The sequence below is a fragment of the Perca fluviatilis genome, chromosome 3 (assembly GCF_010015445.1).
Source record: "Perca fluviatilis chromosome 3, GENO_Pfluv_1.0, whole genome shotgun sequence".
NCBI classification, from domain to species: Eukaryota; Metazoa; Chordata; class Actinopteri; order Perciformes; family Percidae; genus Perca; species Perca fluviatilis.
Genome location: NC_053114.1, coordinates 39,773,328 through 39,795,450, shown reverse-complemented (window position 1 = coordinate 39,795,450; position 22,123 = coordinate 39,773,328). Strand labels below are relative to the sequence as shown.

At 41.3% G+C, this 22,123-nt stretch overlaps 1 protein-coding gene across 3 annotated transcripts in view; it reads left to right on the top strand.

Moving 5' to 3' along the window:
- The first annotated feature begins 1,538 nt into the window (after window positions 1-1,538).
- Window positions 1,539-22,123, top strand: part of mpped2a (metallophosphoesterase domain containing 2a) — a 72,641-nt gene continuing 52,056 nt past the window's right edge. The window contains exons 1-2 of one of the 3 annotated variants that reach the window (XM_039795871.1): window positions 1,539-1,970; window positions 4,340-4,624. In XM_039795871.1, the coding sequence (XP_039651805.1) occupies window positions 4,512-4,624 (113 nt within the window). In that variant the 5' untranslated portion in view covers window positions 1,539-1,970; window positions 4,340-4,511. Of the gene's footprint in view, window positions 1,971-2,601; window positions 2,783-2,828; window positions 3,349-4,339; window positions 4,625-22,123 lie in introns of those variants that run through there. The other 2 variants (XM_039795873.1, XM_039795872.1) reach the window with 2 other exon arrangements.

Genomic DNA, 22,123 nt, shown 5'->3' with positions numbered 1-22,123 from the left:
CGTTGTCTTCTAATCATATATTTTACAACACCTTCTACACTCTGGCACCGTTTTCCCACACATCTGTGATCTAATGAAGAAATATTCCAGGTCAACGCTCGTTCTGAATTAACGTACAGTGTTTCAGTATGTTAGTTGATGCTCAAGTAAACAGTAAGCCCAAGTCTGCGTTGTTCAGATGCCCCGATTATTACAATAAGTCCAATTTAAAAATGTATCTATTATGTCAGGATTTCACCGTTAGTGTCCATCAAGACCAAGACAATCAATTAGTTTCAGCATGTGTGCTGGTTTACAAACGAGGCGGTGTATGCTGAGTTCAAGGTGCAGCAACCACAATATTGAATACTGCATAAGATTTCATGGGAGAAAATCAATAACCTTCTTATTATGCCATGTCATGAAGCCTCACAGCCTACCACAGGAAAACCTTTCTTCAGACACACAATACGGACGATACTGAGGAAAAACAGTCAGTTTAGGAGCCTGGGTGGACGTCTCTGTTCTCAGTATCTCCAGCATGATGAAAGTAATCAGTAGGATGGATATTGAAGGGCGAGTTTGGGGTTTGCAATCGATTTGAGAACTTAAAATTCATATGCACCTTTTTTTTTTAAAACAAAGAGGAAGTGCAAATAAGGCTAGTTGAAGATATTTTAACAGATTTGGTGCCACTTTTTAAAATATGGCACTCTTGATAAAGCGTTCATAAGTAACTTATGGCTTTATTAATGGTTAATAAATCATTTACTAATGCTATATAGAACAGTAATAATCCTTTTTTTGTACATGTTCGAAATAAAGCCTTCATTCATTCATTCATTCATTCATTATTCAGCTTTTATAAAGCCATACAACTTATAAGTAAATAATGGTAAATGGTAAAAAAGGGAAACTATTAATTTATTGAAAGAGAAAATATGTGACAACTCAACTACAGGCTACATAATCGCTTTGGTAACTAACATTTATTCTGCTTACTTGGGGTTACTTTAAAATGTATTTATTAACTATTAGTTACAACCTATAACCCCTTTATAAAGAATGCATTATGTTTAAGTGGTACTAATAATTTATTGAAAGTGAAAATATGTGACAACTCAACTGTACATTTTTTAAAACAAACACGTATGCTAAACAACTTGGGGTTAAAACAACAAAAATGTCCATTAATAAAGCTATTAAATAAAGCAATTTTTATTATTTATTAGTTACAACATATAACCATTTATGAAAGTTATAATAAATGTGTACTACTATTATTAATAAGCTATAAAAAAATGAAAATATGTATCCATAAGCATTTTGGCTTTATTACCCTAAAACAATCCGCCCCATGCTTAAGTTAATTCTTTTAGGCTCAAGTCGCTGTCCTGTGTTCGGTGTATCTCAACAAAAGTGCGCAATTTCCGACAGTTAGTGAATGCAGCACGGAGGTAGCGCGGGACTGCGCGAACGCCCTCCTCCTTCTTCTTCTCCTCCCCACTCCTCCTTTCCCTCCCTCTCGCGCCTTGCCGCGCGTGTGCCCGCCGGTGAGGGCGCGCGCACGGGAGGTGGCGGGGGTTGTGCTCGCTCTTGCTCTCTCTGCTCTCTGACCCCAGTGGCAGCTCCGACTCACTGCACTCCGGCTCCCCCTCCGTCAGACCGAGGCTGCTCTCTCTCTCCTGTTGTCTGTCAGTGTCTCTCGCCCTCCATTCCGACTCTACTCCCCTTCGCTCTCTTGTCTGGGTTCTTTCCACGGGAGCCAGCCGAGGTCCCGCCGGGTCGAAGGTTCTGCCCTATCCACTCAGACTGCCGCAACCCCTGGACGGCCGCTAGGAATCTACCCGCTCTCCTGCTGCTGCCGCATGGACCCGCGTCCCTCCGCCGCTCCTGCTGCTGCTGCTGCTGCCGCCGCGTAGAGGGCGACCCCGACCCGACACTCTTTCTCCGGCCAGATACAAAACGCACAAAAACCCCACACGACGAAGGTAGAGCAACCTTTCCGCTTTGCTTTGAAAACCGAAGAGGGAGGGAGGGGAAAAAAGAAATTCCTGACACAAAGCCGTCGGTTAAAAGGTGGCTTGTCATTTACGAGGACGAGCAAGAGGTTAGCGCGGCGGTGCCGTGACACTGACCACCTTTGGGTGTTTTTTTTATTATTTCAGGAGCAGAGTTCAGGATTGCACCGACCTCCTTTCTTTTTGTGTACATTTCTGCAAGCTGTTAACAGCAAGAAGCGCATAGCACACATTGTGTATATTACGCATGGTATCAGAAAGGGTCAATTTATTCGCCTTTTACCCTCTCTGCATACCCGGGAGTGATTTTCTACTCGTGAAGTTAGCTATATGGTGTGTATCGGGGGGCTCTGTATATTCAAGGACAGGGCTGACAGAATGTGTGTGTGCACCACCGTTATAGAAAAGCAGCTCGGTACGAAGCTACAGCCTGCATAATAAAAAAAAAAATCCATTGCCAGGGCAGGTTTAGCAAGCTAAGCTACAGAGCTAGTTGCTGCTACTGTAGCCACAAGGTAGAGACAGCAAGGCGAGTTACACACACACACACATATATGCACACAGACACACACACACACACACACACACACACACACACACACACACCGAGTGCACACTGTCGTAAAGCATGCTGCACACAAATCGGCCTGCATTTGCACAAAAAAGAGAGCACATTTTCCGTGAAGCAGCAGCAGTAGTAGTACTTCAGGTTTTAGATTTTGCCTTGGGAGAAATGAGATGAAGTGTGTTCAAGGCATCTGACAGAGCAGCTTTTAACTGAAGTAAGATTCTTCTTTTTTTTGAAGGACCAGGAAGATTTGCCAACTTGTTTCTGTTCAGCCAGGATTCAGTGGAGTTGGAATAATGTCATTGCAATGTAAAGAGCTTCTTTTTTTGTGTGTGCAGGAATTGAGTTTACCCACCTTTTTCTTTTTCTAGGCTGGCATAAATCTTTCTGACTTAAATTCATAGCACATATCATAGGAAGTAGCATCCAGCTGACCCAGATAACATAAATCAATGCTTTTGTGAAAATAGGACAGTTTTTAGTTGGGAGGTTGTTTGCTTCAAGATATTCAACAACTGGAGGCCACAGCTTTTCTTGTCTTTTTTTTTTAACTCAAAACTGCATCACTGGATTTAACCATCAAATGAACTCCAGAGCTTCTGATTACCCTCCAAAAATACGTCCGTTAAATTGAGAGCATTTTTCCCCCCCTTTTTCTTGTGCTTGTGGCTGCATCAGGAGGTCTGGTATAAAAAGCCCACAGTGGCCACTTTACTATCAGTCAGGGAGGTCAGACAGAAGGGAAGCTCAGGGTTGCAAGGAGACACACAGCGAAGCCGGGTGAGTGAGCAATGAAGATGCAAACGCTACACTTGTTGTGCAGCATTGTAGCTGCTTTTCCCTCCAGAATTTAAGAAGTGAACGTATGTTTTTACCTAATCAAGTCTTTAATGTACTGCTATGCAAAGTTCAGTTGATCCTGGTTCATTTTACGATTGGAGCACCAGGCCTGGAATGAGTAAAGCAGAACTTTGCTTTATTTTTGTGTGTATCGGGGTAAATTGTCAGATCTGTTTTTTGCATGCATTGTGATGAATATTTTTGTATTATTGAATGCTTTGCAACATATTTGATCACCAGCAGAGAATTATATTTGCAGCTTTCAACAGGGTTAATGCCTTAGAGGCCATGCTGCAGTCATTTTATTTTTTTTATATTTTTTTTATACATTTGAATATATTAGTTTGCCTTTAAACCAGCTGGATTATGAGCAGCAGAGCAGCAATTAAAAAGTGCCTTCTAGATTGTAAATTGTCTCCTTAACAGTCCAGTGTTGAGTTTTTGAAAGAATTTCTAGTCCCTTAACGTAATGCCATATTGTTTGAAAAGCTAGAATGAATCTGCTAATTATATTTAAATTATCTCACTGCATTTTTCTAATTAGGATTTTATTAAGAATGGTTTGTTGAGCAGTTTTGGGAATTTATGTATTCCAAAATCAAATTGTAGTACAGCAAAAAAGAGTTATGTTCTTGTTTGGGCTCTCTGAAACCAAACAAGAAAACTGTAATTGTAGCATAAAGTATTGATCACAATGAACATTGTGATTGGAAATAATTAGAAAAAAGATCCCCTCCATACTTGATGTGTACTCTGCTTGTGCTCAGAGACAAAAATGCATTTGAATGAATTTATTCAGACGTTTTTTTCCTACTTTCTTCTTATGTAAAAGACCTTCCGACTAGTGTATTCAGAAGTGTGTGCATGCCTTGTGGTCTTGTTTAAAGCAGCTGATTTGTGTGTGTGTGTCTCTTTGCTCCTGTCGGTGCAGACTGCAGTGTGTCGTGGTCGAGTTGGTCGGTCGGGTCGCTGCTGCTGCTGCTGCTGCTGCTGCTGCTGGGAGACTTCCTGGGCTTCTTGAGCGGCTCTGAAGGATGACCGCTGCACGGCTCGCTGTTGAATCCCGGTGAACGAACGGCGTCTCATGTCCAAACGGCGGAAGGATGGCTCATGGCAAAGTGACCATCACGGTGGACGAGTACAGCTCCAACCCCACACAGGCCTTCACACATTACAACATCAACCAGAGCCGCTTCCAACCTCCACATGTCCACATGTAAGTGTCTCACACACACACACACACACACACACACACACACACACACACACACACACACACACACACACACACACACACACACACACTGTGTATCACCTGCCATGTAAACTAAAATTAGAATTAATCAACAAAGGTGTTACATTTTGTGTGTGTGTAATGTAACACCTGTAACTTTTAAACATACACTCACCCAAGTCTTTAGGTCTTGATTCATTTATTTTATTTCACATTTTATGTTTTGGTGTTTTAAGGCTGGTTTTGTATGACGTGTTAAACACATGTCAGAAGATGTAATAATCCTGACTGGGGGGAAAATAAGCAGAAATTCAGAGATTTCTGAGTTGCAACAGGAAGCCAATCAGGAGCCTGTTTGATGCAGAGTCTTTGTTTATAGTTTGATATAATTGGCTCAAGCTCGTGGTACGGTGGCTATCGAGGACACACTTGCACAAACTGTACTGTGTTACATTTAAGGAAAGTCAGTATTACTGGTTAAAAAAACGTTTGCAGTGAGTGTGGCAGGTGAACCATATTGTTCAAAACACAGAAGTCACATTGTAAAAACGGGCAACATTTACACAAACACACACAAAACTTAAATGCTTTCCATGGTTCACGCAGATTTGAATGAAAGCTTTTCTGATGTTTTTTTCCTCCCTGTCGTGCGTCGCGGACGCCTCGCCTCTGTTACCTATGAGACTGTTATCGTTTGTGCCATATTGTGGTGCATGAACGCTTTGTCCGCATTAGGGTGCTCTTTTTATTTATTTATCAGACCAGTTACTTAGCGTAGCTCTTGTCTGATGTAGTTACAGTCTGCCCCTCGTTAGTGGGTCAGAGTGCTGTGACCTGACAGCCCTCGCCACGCACACACTCATCAGAGCGCTGTGTGTTTCATCTGCGGACAGATATTAATACACAGCTGCATGTTTGAATGCTTTGTGTCTTCTCCCAATTACAGCTGGAGATGTTTTTGTATTCACTGAGCGTGTTGTGTAAAAAGTTAAGCTGCAGCAGGGACAGTAAGAGATTGAAGGAGCGCACCAGTGTTGCCTGTGTGGGGTTTTTATTGTCATGATAGTGGATTTGTTTGTCAATTTCGGCTCTTTTAGATCCACGATAAAAAAATTTTTTGGAGAAAAGCCGACACATTCCTTTTGCCTTTTTCAATTGCTTTTTGGCATTTTCTATATTAAAGTTGCTGCAAATTTGGGGTGGCAGTAGCTCAGTCTGTAGGGAGTTGGGTTGGGAACCGGAGGGTCGCTGGTTCAAGTCCCCATCGGACCAAATTATGGTGGTGGACTGGTAGCTGGAGAGGTGCTAGTTCACCTTCTGAGCACTGCCTAGGTGCCCTTGAGCAAGGCACCATACCCCCAATTGCTCGGAGCGCCTTTCCATGGGTAGCTCCCTCACTATGACATCTCTCCATTAGTGAATGTATAGGTACTGAGCATGTGTGTGTAATTCAGACCTGTGTGTAATGTATACAGATAATAACAACAGAGTGAAAACATTGGAATTTCCCCTTGTGGGAGTAATAAATTATTATTATTATTATTAATATTAATTAAATAAGGAAAAATGAAATATCTGGCCAAAATAGTTAAATATGAAACATGTTGGTGATTTTGCACTTTAAAACTCAGCGTTAAATAAAACAGTTTTTGAAAGTCGCACACCGAACGGGCATAATGTCAGTTATGTAAATACAAGTCCTGATATATAATTAAATTGTTAAAAAAACAAAACAAAGCTTAAAGCTTATTTTCATTGTTGTCCACACATTGTTGTCCACACATTGTCAAATCAGGTTAAAAAAGATGGACTTATGATTGAGTGTTTATACAACCATTTCTTCACCACAAGCCTGAAACACTGTTCCAGAAAATGGCAGCAAAAATATAATTTTTCCCCCGAACAGCTAAATCTTAAAGGAGTAATCTTCGTGTAGCTACTGCATCTCTAATCTACTGGCATCTCTAATCAGACTGAAGTTAAAGTGAACAGAATCATTCTCTTGTTAAATTGACACAAATGGCCATCACATAGGAGACACTGTAAAGTCCTTCGTCCTGGATGGCAGCTTGTCAGGTTGCACAGGTGCTGAGAACATGTTAACTAGGGGTGTGCAAAAAAAATCACAGATTCACATTTGTATCGTGATTCAAGCTCTACCGATTACATTTTTATTATTATTATTTTTCGTTTTGTAATGGTGTGTATACTATTGTCCTGAAATGAGTTTAGCTCGCCATTCCCATAGATGGCGCTGCGTCGAACTCACACTGACGCCTGGGCGCTCTTGTCATAATCAAAATGTGAAGACATATAAAGTAATATCAAACTACATTTAATTAGTTGTTTCTTTTCTTTTAAATTGTGTGTCTACTGCAGTCACATGGGAAAAGTAACTACATTTACATACTGTGAATCGTTTTGTTTTTTTTTAAGCGAGAACCGAGACACAGCGATCAGGCAGATGCATAAACATCGTAAAGAAGACCTTTTTAGACAACCGTCGGATAGATTTGAGCTGGAGGAAGATTTGGGTCGCAGCGTAGCAGACTGAAGGGCTGAGAAGCAGCCAGCCACACTCTCACTTTGGGAAGCAACAACATCTGGCAAACAAGTTTTTTTGTTTTGTTTACCTCAAACACTGCGATTCCCACTACTCTGTCTGGATAATCATGTTCATGTAAACAGGATTATTTTGGGAAGATGGTCAAATTATGGAATGGTGTAAACAGCTGAATGGGACTCTTACCTTCGTCCCGGTGTTGGCAGTGTTCACATTATTGTGCCTGCCACTGTGTTGTTTTGGGATTCCTCAGCTGTGAGCAGGGCTGCCAGCACAGCGAGCGCAGTGCCTCTGATGTGGAAAAGGAGACGAGGTCACCTCGCTGTTTGTGTTACGTCAGTCCATTTTAATGGATGACAAAGATGGCAATAAATCAGGCCAAATGCTTCGATATGAATCAAGGTTAAAACATGGCAGACGGCACACCAACCAGATTCTAGTTTGATGTTTGAAGAGGCTCCCTCAATTCTTCTTTTTCAACACGGCAAATCATAGATAGTACAAACTATATTTTCCCAGCTCTAAAACATTTAAACATTTTACCTCTGCAAGGTTCCATTGTTCCTAAAATTTCACTGCTTATTTTTGGATTTATTATTATTTTATGCTTCTATGATTGGCAGATTTTGTTCTCAGTTCCCTGGAAAGTCTTCGTCAGGTTCATCTCAGCCTTTTATTTCGCGGTGTTGCACCAGTTGACCTTAAGCGTTGTTCATTAGGAGAAGCAGCAGCAGAGAAACCTTACATAAAAACCTATTTGTTGGAAAATAGAGAAACGAGCAAAGTGGGAAAAGAATGGATCTGCCTGATGTTTGGGAGGAAAATCCTGCAAAACGCACAAGTTTCTAAAAGTAGATGATCATCTGTCATCTGGAGACCGCTTAGTTCTATTCCAGGCAACGACAAACAAGAGCAGATTGGGTATGATATTGTATAAAAAAATACAGCTTTTTATTAGGTGTATTAAGAGTCGGACAACACGATCTTCCAGCTTCTGCTGCTCTGAGAAACACCGCAATGAAAAATGACACAGTGACAGTGTGTTTAAGGTGCAAACTTGGACGAAATAATCACAACGTTTATCTAAATAATCGGTATAATCCCCCCTTTTTTTTTTTTTGGCCCAGATTGTGCAGCCCTGCTTTGTCCCCCTTTTCACTGTGGAAGTTTTTGGAGGTGAACCCCCTGTTGGAAGGGGATGTGTTGAAGCCGTGGGGCCTCTCAGCAGATATGTGTTTGGATAAATACATTAGGCTGTTTCCTGGCTTCCACAGAGCCTGCAGTGTTTTACCCTGTCATTCTTAAACTCAGACTGGGAACCCCAGGATCTCTCTCTCTCTCTCTCACACACACACACACACACACACACACACACACACACACACACACACACACACACACTCCTATAAGCCCATCCCCCCGCTATGTTTAAGTGCTTATAGAATACATGTTCTGTTCTGGGAAAGTAAAGGCTTGTTTAGATTTGAGAGATAATGATCCAACTTGCTTGGGGGTTCTCGCTCACTGCATTCACAGTATTTGGACATAAATAAAGTTGTTGCTTCTCTCACAGCAAAGAGAGAGAAAAAAATCTCAAGTGAGGGGGTTGCCTGCCATTTGAAATATAATCCCTGCTCTAATGCCACCCCCCCCCCCAGACAGAATATTTAGATTTCTGTGATGGAGTACAGCAGCGCCTTTTGTGTGGTGTGGAAGGTATCGCTCTCTGAACCGCATATGAAAACATGCGGGTAGAGCATTTTCATACTCAGACTGACAAACACACACACACACACAGTGGCAGTCCCAATCTAATGCTCAGTAACGTGACCCTGAAGTCAAACTGGGCTTCTTTTTTTTTCAGCGCATGGGACGTCTCTCTCGCTGTCTGTGAGTGAAAACTCTGTCCAGCCCTGTTTGTGTCTGGTTTATTTTTCTGTGCCGTCTGTGTATTTTTTTTCTTCTTCTTTTCCTCGGCCCCCTCATCGTCGTCTAGTGAAATGAAATGCTCAGCAACTTGGAACATATGCTTCGAGTTGGGACACTAATGGCTTCAAATCCAATTTGAGCAGGATCTGGGCCAGACTGCGGGAAGGCCCGACACACAGACGCAGACAGACAAACTGACAGAGAGTTGAAACTAAAAGGACTCTAGACTGGAGTTCTGGGGATTGTTTCAAGATTTTTGTGAGCCCTTGTAAATAGTCTGAAAAGGTCTTGAATTTAAGGAATAAAGAAGTCTTAAAATGTCTGACGTTATTTAACTCCAGGAAAAGGTTAGCAGTTGAAGAATTTCCCCTTAGAATGAAATCCTAGTTGGTCTGCAAAAAAAAATGATTATTTTCATCATCAGTTACTCTGTCCATTGTTTTTTCAATTGATCCTTTGAAATGCGTCCGTCATCATTTCTTACAGCCCAAGGCAAAATCTTTGAACTCAAAGATATTTAATTTTCAATGATAGAAAACCGATAGAAAAGCAGCCTCACATTTGAGAGACTAGAAGGAACAAATGTGCACTTTTGTTGATAATTGTCAATTAATCAATTTTCAAAAAGAAGTGGGTTGTTAAGCATAAATCTTTGTAAATAAAGTTAGTTGCGCATTTAAGCCTTTAGCCTGCTAAGATGAAATAATGTCCAAAGTGTGTGGGAGAACTTGGACATACCGTGGTAGTGTCTTAAACACAAGGAAATGGCTGCAAACCCTAACCACTACTAAATAACATGGATGCACCACGTTAGATTGTGCAGGGAGGATGCGGTTTGTGGTTGATCTTCATCGCAGATGTGTTGGAATTTCTAACTCCATGACTTAACTGCATTACGTCATTAACGCCTTGAGAGTGTTAATTTTTTTTAAATTCCCACCTGATGTGCGCACGATGCAAGCCAAGAAAACCGTCAGTGGTGCTGCCAGGGTCAGTGGTGCTGCCAGGGTCAGTGGTGGGAGATGGGAGATTTATTCTGATTCAACAATGCAGTTTATCTTGGCTTTCCATACAGGAGGATGTGGACAGTTACATCACTAAATATGTATCAAAGGGGAATATATATATATATATATATATATATATATATATATATATATATATATATAATTACAAAATCCCCTTTAATCAGGGTTTACTGATTGCTGGAGTGTGTTTACCTGTGTGGGCTCAGCATGCTGGGACCAGTGACGGTGCCTAGGAGAGAGAGCGACCTGGTCCGCCACGTTGTTGTCCATTCCTCTCTCAGAGTTTAAGAGCTGTCAGAGCCATTTGGAAACATTTGTGAATATGGTGTCTGCATGCTTTCTCCACCAGCTTTGTGTTTGTATTTCAGGTTTTAAATCGGTCGGTCTTAAATTCAATTCCAAGTTTTGTCGACAGTGTGTTAAAAAGCAGAACATCTTGTGTTGCTGTCTTTGTAAAACAATACTGGTGCTAATACAATACTTTAGTTTAGCTACCAACACCTCCTATAACCTTCATACAACTCCTTACTTTGAGGATGTTTTTCTACAAACCTCCCCCCCCCCCCAACAAAATAAGCCAAATTTCTCAAATGCATCTGTTTATTTTTGTCGTAACCTAAATCACCTGCATAAGAACTTTGCCTAGAAGAAATGCAATACAATTACTAAAATTATCATTTCAATCTGATTTTAAAATAATGACTTAAAAACACTAAGAATCTTTTGATTCTTGACAGTTGGTGATACTCTGTGCTACAGGGCTTATCCTGCACAGGGCTCTGATTTTACCGGAAATGTTTTGAGGGAGACAAAATAATGGCACTTGGATATCAAAACACACAAATGTTGTAAAGTGGAGAGCCTTTTCTCCGCCTACTCCATTATTTTCTATGTCAGGACACCTCGGATTTGTAGTCAGTTTAATCCATGTTTAGGGACCTGAGAACTGGTAACGTTGCCCAAAGTACAATATGACCAGAACAATATGGACACTTAGCAGCCAATCGAGTATTTTGTCCGTGGCACAGAAACATCACTTGTAAACACAGAGGAGATGCTGCATCCTTTTCCCCTTTTTTAAGGCAGTTATTTACTCTATATCAAACCTCATTTACTCAAGACACCTGGGATCGATAAATTAATTTTAATGCTGGAAAATGGAAATTCTTTAAACCGCCTCACAAATGTTCGGAAAAATAGATTCCATATTTAACAAACTGCTCCTCCAGATGCCTTGTTAATTATTCCCGCCCTCTGAATGATTGAGGAGCTCGTAAGTATGAATCATTTAATGACGCCGCTGCCAGATTCTATACACGTGGATATTTTGACACAAGCTAGTGAGGAAACGGCACCAGAAGAACACGGCCTTCACACATTTATTTTAACAACGTCCTAGTTTTTATTAATGAACTCCTTGAGATTGTTATTTTTTTAATGTGAAGTATTTTCTTTTCTTAGTATGGTGGAAGAGCGCTGTAAATGTGGTCGAGCAAATTGTTTGGAATAATGATTTTTTTTAAATGGGATGTGTTTCTGCACAGTGAGAGCAGCAGCCTCAGTTTCACAGCTGATGCTGTTATATATGCACACACTAAGAATCAACATTTCTTTTTTTCGTGCGATCTCTCCATTAATGAGTTTGTGTATTGGAAGGAGGGAGGATGCTCAGCACGGGGGATTTACGTGACGGAGAAAGCCAGTCGAGGTGCTCAGATGATAATTAAACAGGACATTTCCATCTCTGTGTCGGTAATAGTAGCTGGACTGTCCAAGAAGGGACCCTTTGCCTTGTATCGTGATAAGATAAGATTAGCCTTTATTGCCTCCCTAAGGAGAAATGTCTTTTGAAAGAACAAAGGTGACGTAGCAGCACACGGCTGTATATATCCGTATACATGTACAATCAAACTACAGTTAACATTCAGTAACACACACAGGTCTATATTCACCTGAACATATACAATATGATATCCCTGGATAAAAACAAACATGACACTCCAAGTAAAACAGTGCTGAACTTTATTATAAAAATAAAAAAACTGTATTGAACCATGAAAACATGCTAAATGAAATAAATATAAATATTGAAGTCAATAAAAGACATTCATTCAAACTGAAACAAAAAGTAATAAATAACAAATAAATACAGTTAAACTGTCGGTTTAGAACGGTAACGGACGATCTCTGACCTGGAGGGATCTATCTTTCCCACTATATACTCTCTGTTCTCGCTTGGATGCCCATATAAGGCGTAATGTGTGACGGACCTGCCTTCCCATTGGTTGAAAACATAAACAAAGGCATCATGGGAGATTCCCTTGTCGGTAGCACCTACTGTCTATGGGTAGCACGGAGTTAGCGGCAGAAATGACCGAAAACGTGATGAATTATGGACATCAAGTGGATAAATCTTGGATGTAACAGTTTGGATTTAATGCTCAACAACCCCGAAAAAAGGCACAAGTTCCAGGCTGGATAGAAAATCACCTGTAAAGGCTAGAAAGACACTCTAGAGCATACTGTGTAATGAATGACAGCGCGCACTTCTCAGCCGCTCCAGCAACGGACGCAATGCTTTAATAGGCATTAGACAGAACAAAAAAAAAAAAGTTCCTTCTTTTCAAGTGGATCAGGGTATGCTTCATGTTTTGCTTGTTTGAGTTTTATTTTAGGTGAAGCAGTCATATGCTGTTTTTCTACTCCTTTCACTTGTCGTTTTGCTAAATATTGTCATCACAACTATAAATAACTTATTTGTCTAGGTCGAGAAACGTAACTATTGAGGGGATTGTTAGTGCTTCACGGTAATTGTTACAATACAGATATTTTATTAGTTGGTGGTGCAGCTGAAGGTAAACTCCATCCATCGTCTGTTCTTGTTTGTGGTCGTCTGGTAAAAAGTGTCTCCAGATGACGGATGATGATCCACTTCTAGGAACTAAATTTTGTTTTGTTCTCTAAACTTTTTGTCTGATGTTTTATTTTTTTTTCTGTGTTTGTTGCTCTGATTTTCCACAGGTTCTTTGTGTGAGGTTTGATTGGGTTACATGGTTCTGATTGGCCATTTGTAATGTAAACACTTGTTCTTTTAGCCTGGTTCCAGACCTTCAAATACATTTTTTTTTTTCTTCATTGATTCAATAACAACCGTTTATCCGGAGAGGGGACGTTAACTCTGAAGTACGATTACTGCCACCAAAACAAGCGTTTTTTTCCCCGGACAAATTATTGGTTGTAGACATTAACGTGAGAGGGTGTATTTATTTATGAAGTATAGTAGACCAAAGAGAGAAGTTATCTCAGAGATGTGTAAAATCTTGTGTCAGCACAGCAAACTTTAATTTGTTACATTCAGTAGGTTTTGTTTGACATTGGAAGAATCTGGAAAATCATTGAACTTCAAACGGACCAATCAAAAGCAGAGCTGAGCTCAGGAAAAAAAGATCATCCAGACTGTTATCCAGGGCTCCAGACTAACTTTTTTCACTAGGAGCACAGTGGCCCCCAACTGAAAATTTTAGGAGCGCAACCAGAAAATGTAGGGGCACACACCGTAAATCAACATGCTAACCAAATATTCACATTTCTACTTATTTCCACTGTCTTACTAATAAATACTTTGATAATAGATGCAGAAATTACAATGTGCTGTTGTAAATTCTGTGTCACTTTTGAAGATTCAACAGAGAAGGCACCATTGCTGTCATGACAGTAAACTAAATATTTTAAAAATTTAGGCTACTACCCTTAGGATTGGGTACCTTTCGCATCTGAACCAATATCTGTACCGATACCTGAAATTCTGTTCCTTTTTTTGGTACTTTCCCTCTGTAATTACAAAACAATTATTTCAGTTGTAAAAATAATTCCAAACCTATTTATCCTATGTACTTAAAACATTGTTATTTTATTAGAATATGTTACACTCTAAAGAAATTAAACCAAAATAAAAATCCTACAACCTATTAAATTGAATAATTATTCATTTCTTACTCACTGTAACTTTTATTCTTGTATTTGTATACTATATTATTATATTTTAGCCTGTTTTATTTTCATCATGATCGTTTTGAATTGCTCTTTAATGTTTCATGTAAAGCATTTTGAATTGCCTTGTTGCTGAAAGGTGAAAGGTACTGTAGAAATAAAGTTGCCTTGCCTTCAAACCTCAGCCTGTCAGTCAGTCACCAGGGCATAGAAACCACTGTGCCTGCTGCTTGGCTCATCAACAGCACCACGACCGCTTTCGTCTCGCCATTAATATCATATCGCAGCAAACACTGTCTGCATGAAGTTTTTAAAAACTGTAACCATACTTGCAACCACTTTATCGGCATTGCCGTGACTTCAACAAAATTGCAGAGCCGACGTAATTTGCACCGTCTGCACCTCTGCGTGTGTGTGCAAGTGTGTGTGTGTTTGTGTCAGAGCTCTGCTCTCTGTCAACTTTCAGAGAAGACAGATAAGCTTGCGCTTACGTGCTCAACATTTCAACATTTAACGTGTAAAAAAAGGGGGGCAAATTTACTGGTCGCACATGTGCAACTAGATGTAAAATTCAGTCGCACACTCTCAAATTTGGGTCACAAAATGCGACCATTTGGTCGCAGTCTGGAGCCCTGTTATCCGATACAGTACTGGAAAAAAAAACTGAAAACACAACTCATGCGTTTGTGGCAAAATCATGTTTTTAGGAGGTCAAATTAAAGATCAGCCTTTCAGGTGGGATTCAGGCGATGCCATCTTCCTGCTCCAGTGCCAGAATGGATGTGGATGAGATAGATGGGCTATAACAGGTTGTCATAGGTCGACTTACAGAAATAATAACTCCTAAATTGACATGTTTCTTTGATGAACATAACGAATATTAAGTTAACCTAGCAACGTGTGGACTGAAAATTACATTGTTGGGGCGTATATGTCGGACCCTTCTGAGAGGAGAACAACCCCCTTTCCCCTTTCAGAACAGAAACGACTAACATGGACACAATGTCAGACTGAATAATCATGTGAAAACCAAATTGATGTACCACAATAGGACTTTTCGGGAATTGAAAGTGCCTCTGTGGCACGAAAATCTGATTTATTAATCAAAGGCGAGAGTTTCCAATTAATGGTGCAGCCTCAACTCGCCATCCATTGTGCTGTTTTCCTCCCAAACAGTTTGTGGAGGAGCAGTAGCCAGGATTCAGGTCTCCTGCAAACAAAGAGCCAGTTTGGTTTTGTGGCCTTTTGTTTCTGTCTGCCTGCCGCTGCTCGCCGGCAGGAGTGGAGGGGCTTTTGTAACTGGAGAACCCTTGATTAAGTTCCCTCTCCACCCCTGACCTGCTGCTGGAGCCCGGTGGGACGGTGCTGGTGGTGGAGATGATGAAGGTGGTGGGGAGGGGTGGGGGGGTTAAGTGACAGTTGACATAGGACAGGTCTGCTGTTTTTTAAGATTGAATGTTTTTGAGATTTTGGCATGTTAGGCCCCGGAGCCTGGCATCGCAGGGCACGATCTCCTGATGATGTCACTTCCCTCTTGACATGAAATGGAGGCAAAGCTGCCAGAGCCTGCAACTTCTCAACGTGACAAGTCCCCCATTTATGCAGTTTAAAGTGTGTTTAGTTTGCTTGAACCGGTAATCAGTGTTTTGTTTATAATACACGTGACTCATTTTAACCGTCATTTTATTTTCTCACAGGACACTTTATAGAAGCTTGAACACAGGACACACGCTCTTTTTTCTGTAAGGTGTTTTTGAGGGTTAGGTGGGTAGGGTAAGGTGAAATTGACGAATGCATCCTATCATTCGGAAATGGAGAGGAGTTATTGTCGTTCTTGGAATGGGATCACTTCAATCTGTTTTAACAGAAGCAGCATCTTGATGCTTTAATTGGTGGGTGTTCTACTCCCATTGAATCGTTTGTTTGGTTGTTTTGTACAGACATGTTACTGTCGGGTACGTGCAGCATCCAACTCTACACAAGTAGTATGATGCAGGTATTTGTGTTTGTTACACACGAGCGATTTACATTTTCTTACATTACTAATGATCATTGTACTGCGTGATGGGCTGTGTGTTTACTTTTTAGAATCTGAACTTTTTTTTTTACAAACCATTTCTTTCATTTAACAAAAGAACCCTCAGATTTTGTTCTAACACAAGCAGCTGTACAAGAAGTGAAAAAAATAATGAATCTGACCAGTAGTTGCTAGCTGAACCCTAGTATTGAGGTTCAAGGTACCCAAATCTAATTGTGTATCTTTAAAGGCACAATTATTTGATGGGTTTGAAGTCCCTAACTGGGTCTTTACATAAGCTGAGTATACCTGGTTACTGAAAAGAGTGTCATAAACCATTTGAATGCTGTCTTACGAAACATGGGTTGAAAAGTGATAATTTGCTTGACACGGTGCTGTAAAGTAAAGCTGGCATGTTTTTATATTTGTACTGTCTGCTGTGAGCCGTAAGGTGTCTGTCCAAACTACTCCACTAGTTTATTCTCCCAGCAGTCTGCTGGTTGGTGTTTGGCCCCGGGGGCCACGTCGTGCCCGTCTCCTCAGCCTTCCTCCCATCAGCCCTGTAGCCAGGCGGACTGTCAGCAGCACAATTAAGGGCTGTGCCGTAATGAAAGGGGCATTAGCAGAAGCAATTTATTTCGCAGTGCAGCGCCGGAAGGTTTCTGCGGTGCTGCTATTCCAACGCAGGCTTTGTGTGCCATGCTCGGCCATTATGGGAGGGATGAGGAGGACTCACCCGGCTTGAACAAATGGAGTAAAGGGGGGGGCATTAAGACAAAAGGCCATCATTCACCATTCTTTAAAATCAATTCTCATTTGAATATATTTTACAGTGCACTCATGCTCATTTTTTCCCCGCCTCTCTCGTGAATTATAATCATTCCGCATCTACGTTCTGTTTGTGCTTTAGCCTCCTTTTTTTCCTGTTGGGTTTTCAGGTTTGCTTGTTTCTCTCTACCACCTTTGCCTTTTTCTTCACTCCCTTGAGCACCACCACCACCACCACCCCCTCTCCGTTATTCCTGTGTTCATTTTGTTCCTCTGAAGTTTATTGAATTAGCGCAGACAGCTGAAATGCAGAAGATAAGAGAGGCGCTCTCTCTGCTCCTCTTGAAGAAATGGTATTTGTGTGTGTGTGTGTGTGTGTGTGTGTGAGGGGGAGGGGAACTGATGCAGAGGTTATAGACAGAAGAAATGGGGAGCACTGTGTTTTGATGTTTCTCCTGAAAGAGCGATAAAGACAGTGTGAGCTCAGTGGAAGAGCAGTGACTTATTGGTCTCCAATTTAGCTGTGATTATCTTTTAAAACATACTGTTAATGCAGCATAGGGGACACACAAGCATCAAATATTCTCTGACAGTTTTTGTTGTGAAGTACAGAGGACCATTTACAGTCTGCTGTGATTTAAGTTCTGATCATAGAAACGGTTTAGTCTAGAAATAGTCTTACTTCTGTCGGCACATCTTGCTCAGTTCAATCGGAGAGATTTAAGTCACAATAAAAGCAACTTTAACGTTTGTAACTGGTTCTTTTTTTTCTTTTTTTTTACGTTTTTAACTGGTATAATAATATTTCGCATTCACTTTTAAACATGTGAAAAGTACAAATTATTCTCTCCATTTTATATCACAGTTCGATTTTTGTTTTATTTCCTGAAAATTATTTGGGGCTGCAACAAATATTTTTTTTATTATGGATCTGTCATGTCAAAAATAGTGAAAAATGCTCATATATAAATAACAAAGAATCTGCAAATAGTCACATTTGAGCAACTGGAGGTATGACTTTTCATCAATTATTGTTAAATGTTCTGTTAATCAACTAATTGATTAATTGACAATCAAATATTTGATTAATTGACCGATCGTTTCATGCGACCAGAAGTGAGGGCCCTGATTCTGTTTGATATAAACATTTGTCAAATTCAGGAAGCAATTTGTCATGGAAATTTGGTTTGCTCATGATTTTATTTTTCATAATCTGCAGCTCTCATCCAGTCAGACCTTTGCAGAGTGCAGTGTATATTTAGTTAAGCTGGCATTTATTGCAAAATGAACAGGAATGCTTGATGGTATTTTGAGGATGATTAATCCTGCTGTGTGAGTGTGGTGGGTGAATTTGTCAATTTACAATGAGTGAATGCTGTTGTTATATTGCAGTTGCACACACTTATAAAAAACCACAGCCTGCAGAGTCGAGTTGATTTGAGCTGTGTCTTCCTGATGCCCTTTGAACCAGTGAGTGTACAAGTCTTGATCCTGTTTGTCATGTAAGAACGGGTCAGCTTCAGTTGATTAGCAGTCTATTTCCACATTTCACCTTTGACCCTTGGAGGTTTTAGGCGGCTGTGTCCCCGCTGGGGGGCTTTTTATTGATGAGAAATCATTAGCAGGACGGCTCCATTAACAATGAAGGAACAGGAAGGAGAGAGGAGGAGCTGGAGGCTAATCCTTCGGCAGCAGGTGGCGGCAGGTATAAAATGGACAGTAGAGCGGACTGTGATTGACATGTGTTTCCGTCTGAGACAAGTGGGCAGATCAAAGGTCGTGACCCCATTAACCCTGCCAGGGCTTGGGTTAATGGGCATCAAAATATTCAACCCAGCCTTAATATACTTTGTTACACTACAAGTATAAGGTTTGTGGACACCCCTGTCCATATAGTTGTTATTTAGGAAAGGCTCTTTTTGTTCCAATTAAGGGGAATCTTAATCAACTTTGTGGCAACAGTTGGGGAAGGCCCTGTCTTGTTTCAACATTACAATGCCCACATGCACAAAGACGGCATCGGTTTGTTTTGCTCTGGGCCAAATCAGTTGATGAGTTTGTAAACTTAGAGCGCTTTCCCCTTGGTTCGCTTTTGTTTCACATGGAGGAAAATCCAAGCGAACCATCGTAGATTGCAAAGCACGCCTGACTACAGGTACGTTTACACATGGCCGGCTATTTTCATAAATGGACATTTCAACCTCTCCGTTTTCAAAAATAACATTGTGCACAGCTGTCATTTTTCAGAAAAGTGTTCGTTTACACGTACCCGTGTGTATATATGCCGTCAAGAGCATCCCAAACCTGTAGGTGGCAGTGTAGCGAGAAGCTCAAGCCCACGTTAACCAATCAGAATCCCGAAAATAGCAACAACAGCAACAAATCTCTTCCTCTTTCTCTCTCTCGGCTGCCTAAACCTCCGTTTGTCTCAGTTTACATGCAAACGTGCAAACAAAGTTTTCCAAATTCTCCACTCTGGCCGGAGGTTTTAGAAAGAATCATTTTCAGAGGCTAATTCTCCGTTTGCGTGTAAATGAAGGGAAATGTATGTTTTTCAAAATAACCATGTACGTGTAAATGGGGTATGACAAGCCAGACCCACATCAAGTTGTTGGGTCTGGAAACTCCCCATTGGCAGGGCTCAATCCGAGGGGCGGGATGAACGGTTGTCTTTCAAATTCCCTCTGCACGCAATAGGATAGCGCTACAACCAGGCAGAGCAACGCTAGTTGATAGATTAAACGTCTCCGGTCGGCAAAACTCTGAACACATCTTCCTTTTTTAAGAATGACTTCAGTGCCGTTCTTTGTTCTTTTCTCAAAGAAAAGCTTAACTCAAAGTCTCCAGGGTCGCGGCAAAAGCCGATTCCAAAGACCGCTGTTCGCCAGCAGCAGCAGCCATCGTCTCTGTTTTCAAGTAGCGGGGAATTCACGCGGAACCGTCGCAACTCTGCCGTCACAATGTTAAGCCCGCCCACCGACTCTATACATGATGTGATTGGCCTAGCTACAGTTTGACTTTTTCAGCTCGCAAGCCAATGGAGAGTTGCTAGATCCCCTGGCTGCAAATTACATCTGCTGCCACTAGGGTGCGTCTAGATTTCTGGCTACAGGAGCCTTTTAACTCAAACTTGCGGAGGACACCTGGTAGTTGGGTCAGATTACGTTCCCACCACAAACTAGGGCTTTGACTTTTGCCCAAAAATCATATTCGAAGTTCGTTTGTATATTAATATTAATATTCGAATATATTCAAATATTTATTAATAATATTTTGACCATTAATGCCTTCAGTTTAAAAAAAAATTAAAAGTCAGACCCTGGACACAAACAGTGTGCTTTCGACAGGAAGTTCGGAGCTTTCACCGTAGCCTACGTAAGTGGTCTGATGTTTATACTCGTGTGCTGGTACATACGTCGAGCCAGTGTGTGTGGGCGGTGTTGCCAACTTAGCGACTTTTTTTTCACAAAAGCGACTAGCGACAAATCTGGCGACTTTCTGTAGAAAAGACAGCGACTTTCTGTAAAATAAAAAAGAGTCGCCAGTATTGTCCAGCGAGCACGCCATGTATTTCTCTCCTGTGGTCGCCGAAACAGTCACCTTTCTCTTCTGCTGTGTGACTGAGGAGCAGCCCTGCCCTCCCCTCTGTGTCTCTCTCTCGTCCGGCGCAGCAGCCGGAGCAGCAGGTAGAAAGGGGAGAAGGGAAGGGTGCGGTCGGTGTAGGTAGGAGAGACAGCGGAACGCGACGGGAGAAAGACGCCGCTGATCTGGTCCTGGCCCTGGGCCGGCCTGCCTTCTTTGAGAATTAGGGGGGAATGCACCGCTACCGAGCCACGGCCGAGAGACGTGCGTCGCCGCGACGTATAGTTACATTTTGAAATGCGTGAAAAAGCCTCAGAATCTGAACTGAAAACAACGTTTACAAGCAAACGCATAAAAATAATGCCTATAACCCATCGAATATTAAGGGCTGGCTAATATTAGTTAAAATATCATTATTTTTTTTAATATTCGAATGATATTCGAATAACGAAGTTCGGAGTTAAAGCCCTACCACAAACTAACCGTACCGGAGCGTACCAGAGTTTGTTTGGATCCAGAACGAAACCAGTTGTTTTCATCCGCACCCGAGTGTGATTGCTGTGTTCACACCTGCCCAAGCGAACCGCACCAATGGGGTAAACGCTCCAGGGTTCGATTCAACCAAACTAAACAAGGCAGGTTTGAAAACGGCCATAAAGAAATTGTGAAATGGTTTTCCTAGTTTGACGTAGAAGAACTTGACTGGTCTGCACAGAGCCCTGAACACAACCCCATCCAACACCTTTGGGATGAACTGGAACGCTGAATCTAAGCCAGGCCTCATCACCCAACATCAGGGGCCGACCTTACTAAAGCTCTTGTGGCTGAATGGGAGCAAATCCCTGCAGCCAGGTTCCAACATCTCTCTGAAGAGTGGAGCCTGTTAAAGCAGCATGTTGACGCCCGTGGTTTTAGAATGACATAGGTGTAATGTTCAGGATTCTCATTCTTTTGTCGATTGTTCATATACTTTTGGCCGTGTAGTGTATATACAAAATACTGTAGAGCTACCGGTTTTTTATTTACAGAGATATAAACATCCAGCTAAGAACAAGGACAACAAAGCTGGATAAAGGTAAAAGTTAACTTATGTAAATAAAATGGTGGATTTCACAGTTGAAATCATTGAGAGATTAAAGTTCTGCAACGATTCCTTTGGTGAGGTCTTTATTTTGTACAATAGTGGTAAACATTGGTTATTTCTTGTAGCGATTGATAGCAGGGGTTTTAATATAACTAATACTAAAATGTATGATAAGAGCTCTTTAGCTGGACAGCTTTTTGGCGGAACAGCAAACAGCCACGGTCTGTTTTGGACGGCGCATAGACTCGGGAGGAAGTGTTGCAATCAATCACAATGATTACGTGACGCCCTTAAAGAGCTGGACGAGTCAGACAGTGACATAGACAGCGACCTTCTTATCTGCTGCGAGTTAAGTGTCACGTTTGAAGAAGCAAGCTCAGGCTGAACTTTGACCCTGTTTGCTTGTGTGTTTTTCTAAAAGGCCACGGAGCCAAGTGTGCTCAGTCAAATTGAATATCCTCCTACAGACATCAGAGAGCACTCCTCCTTCCCTCCGCATGTCTTTCCCAAGATTTATACT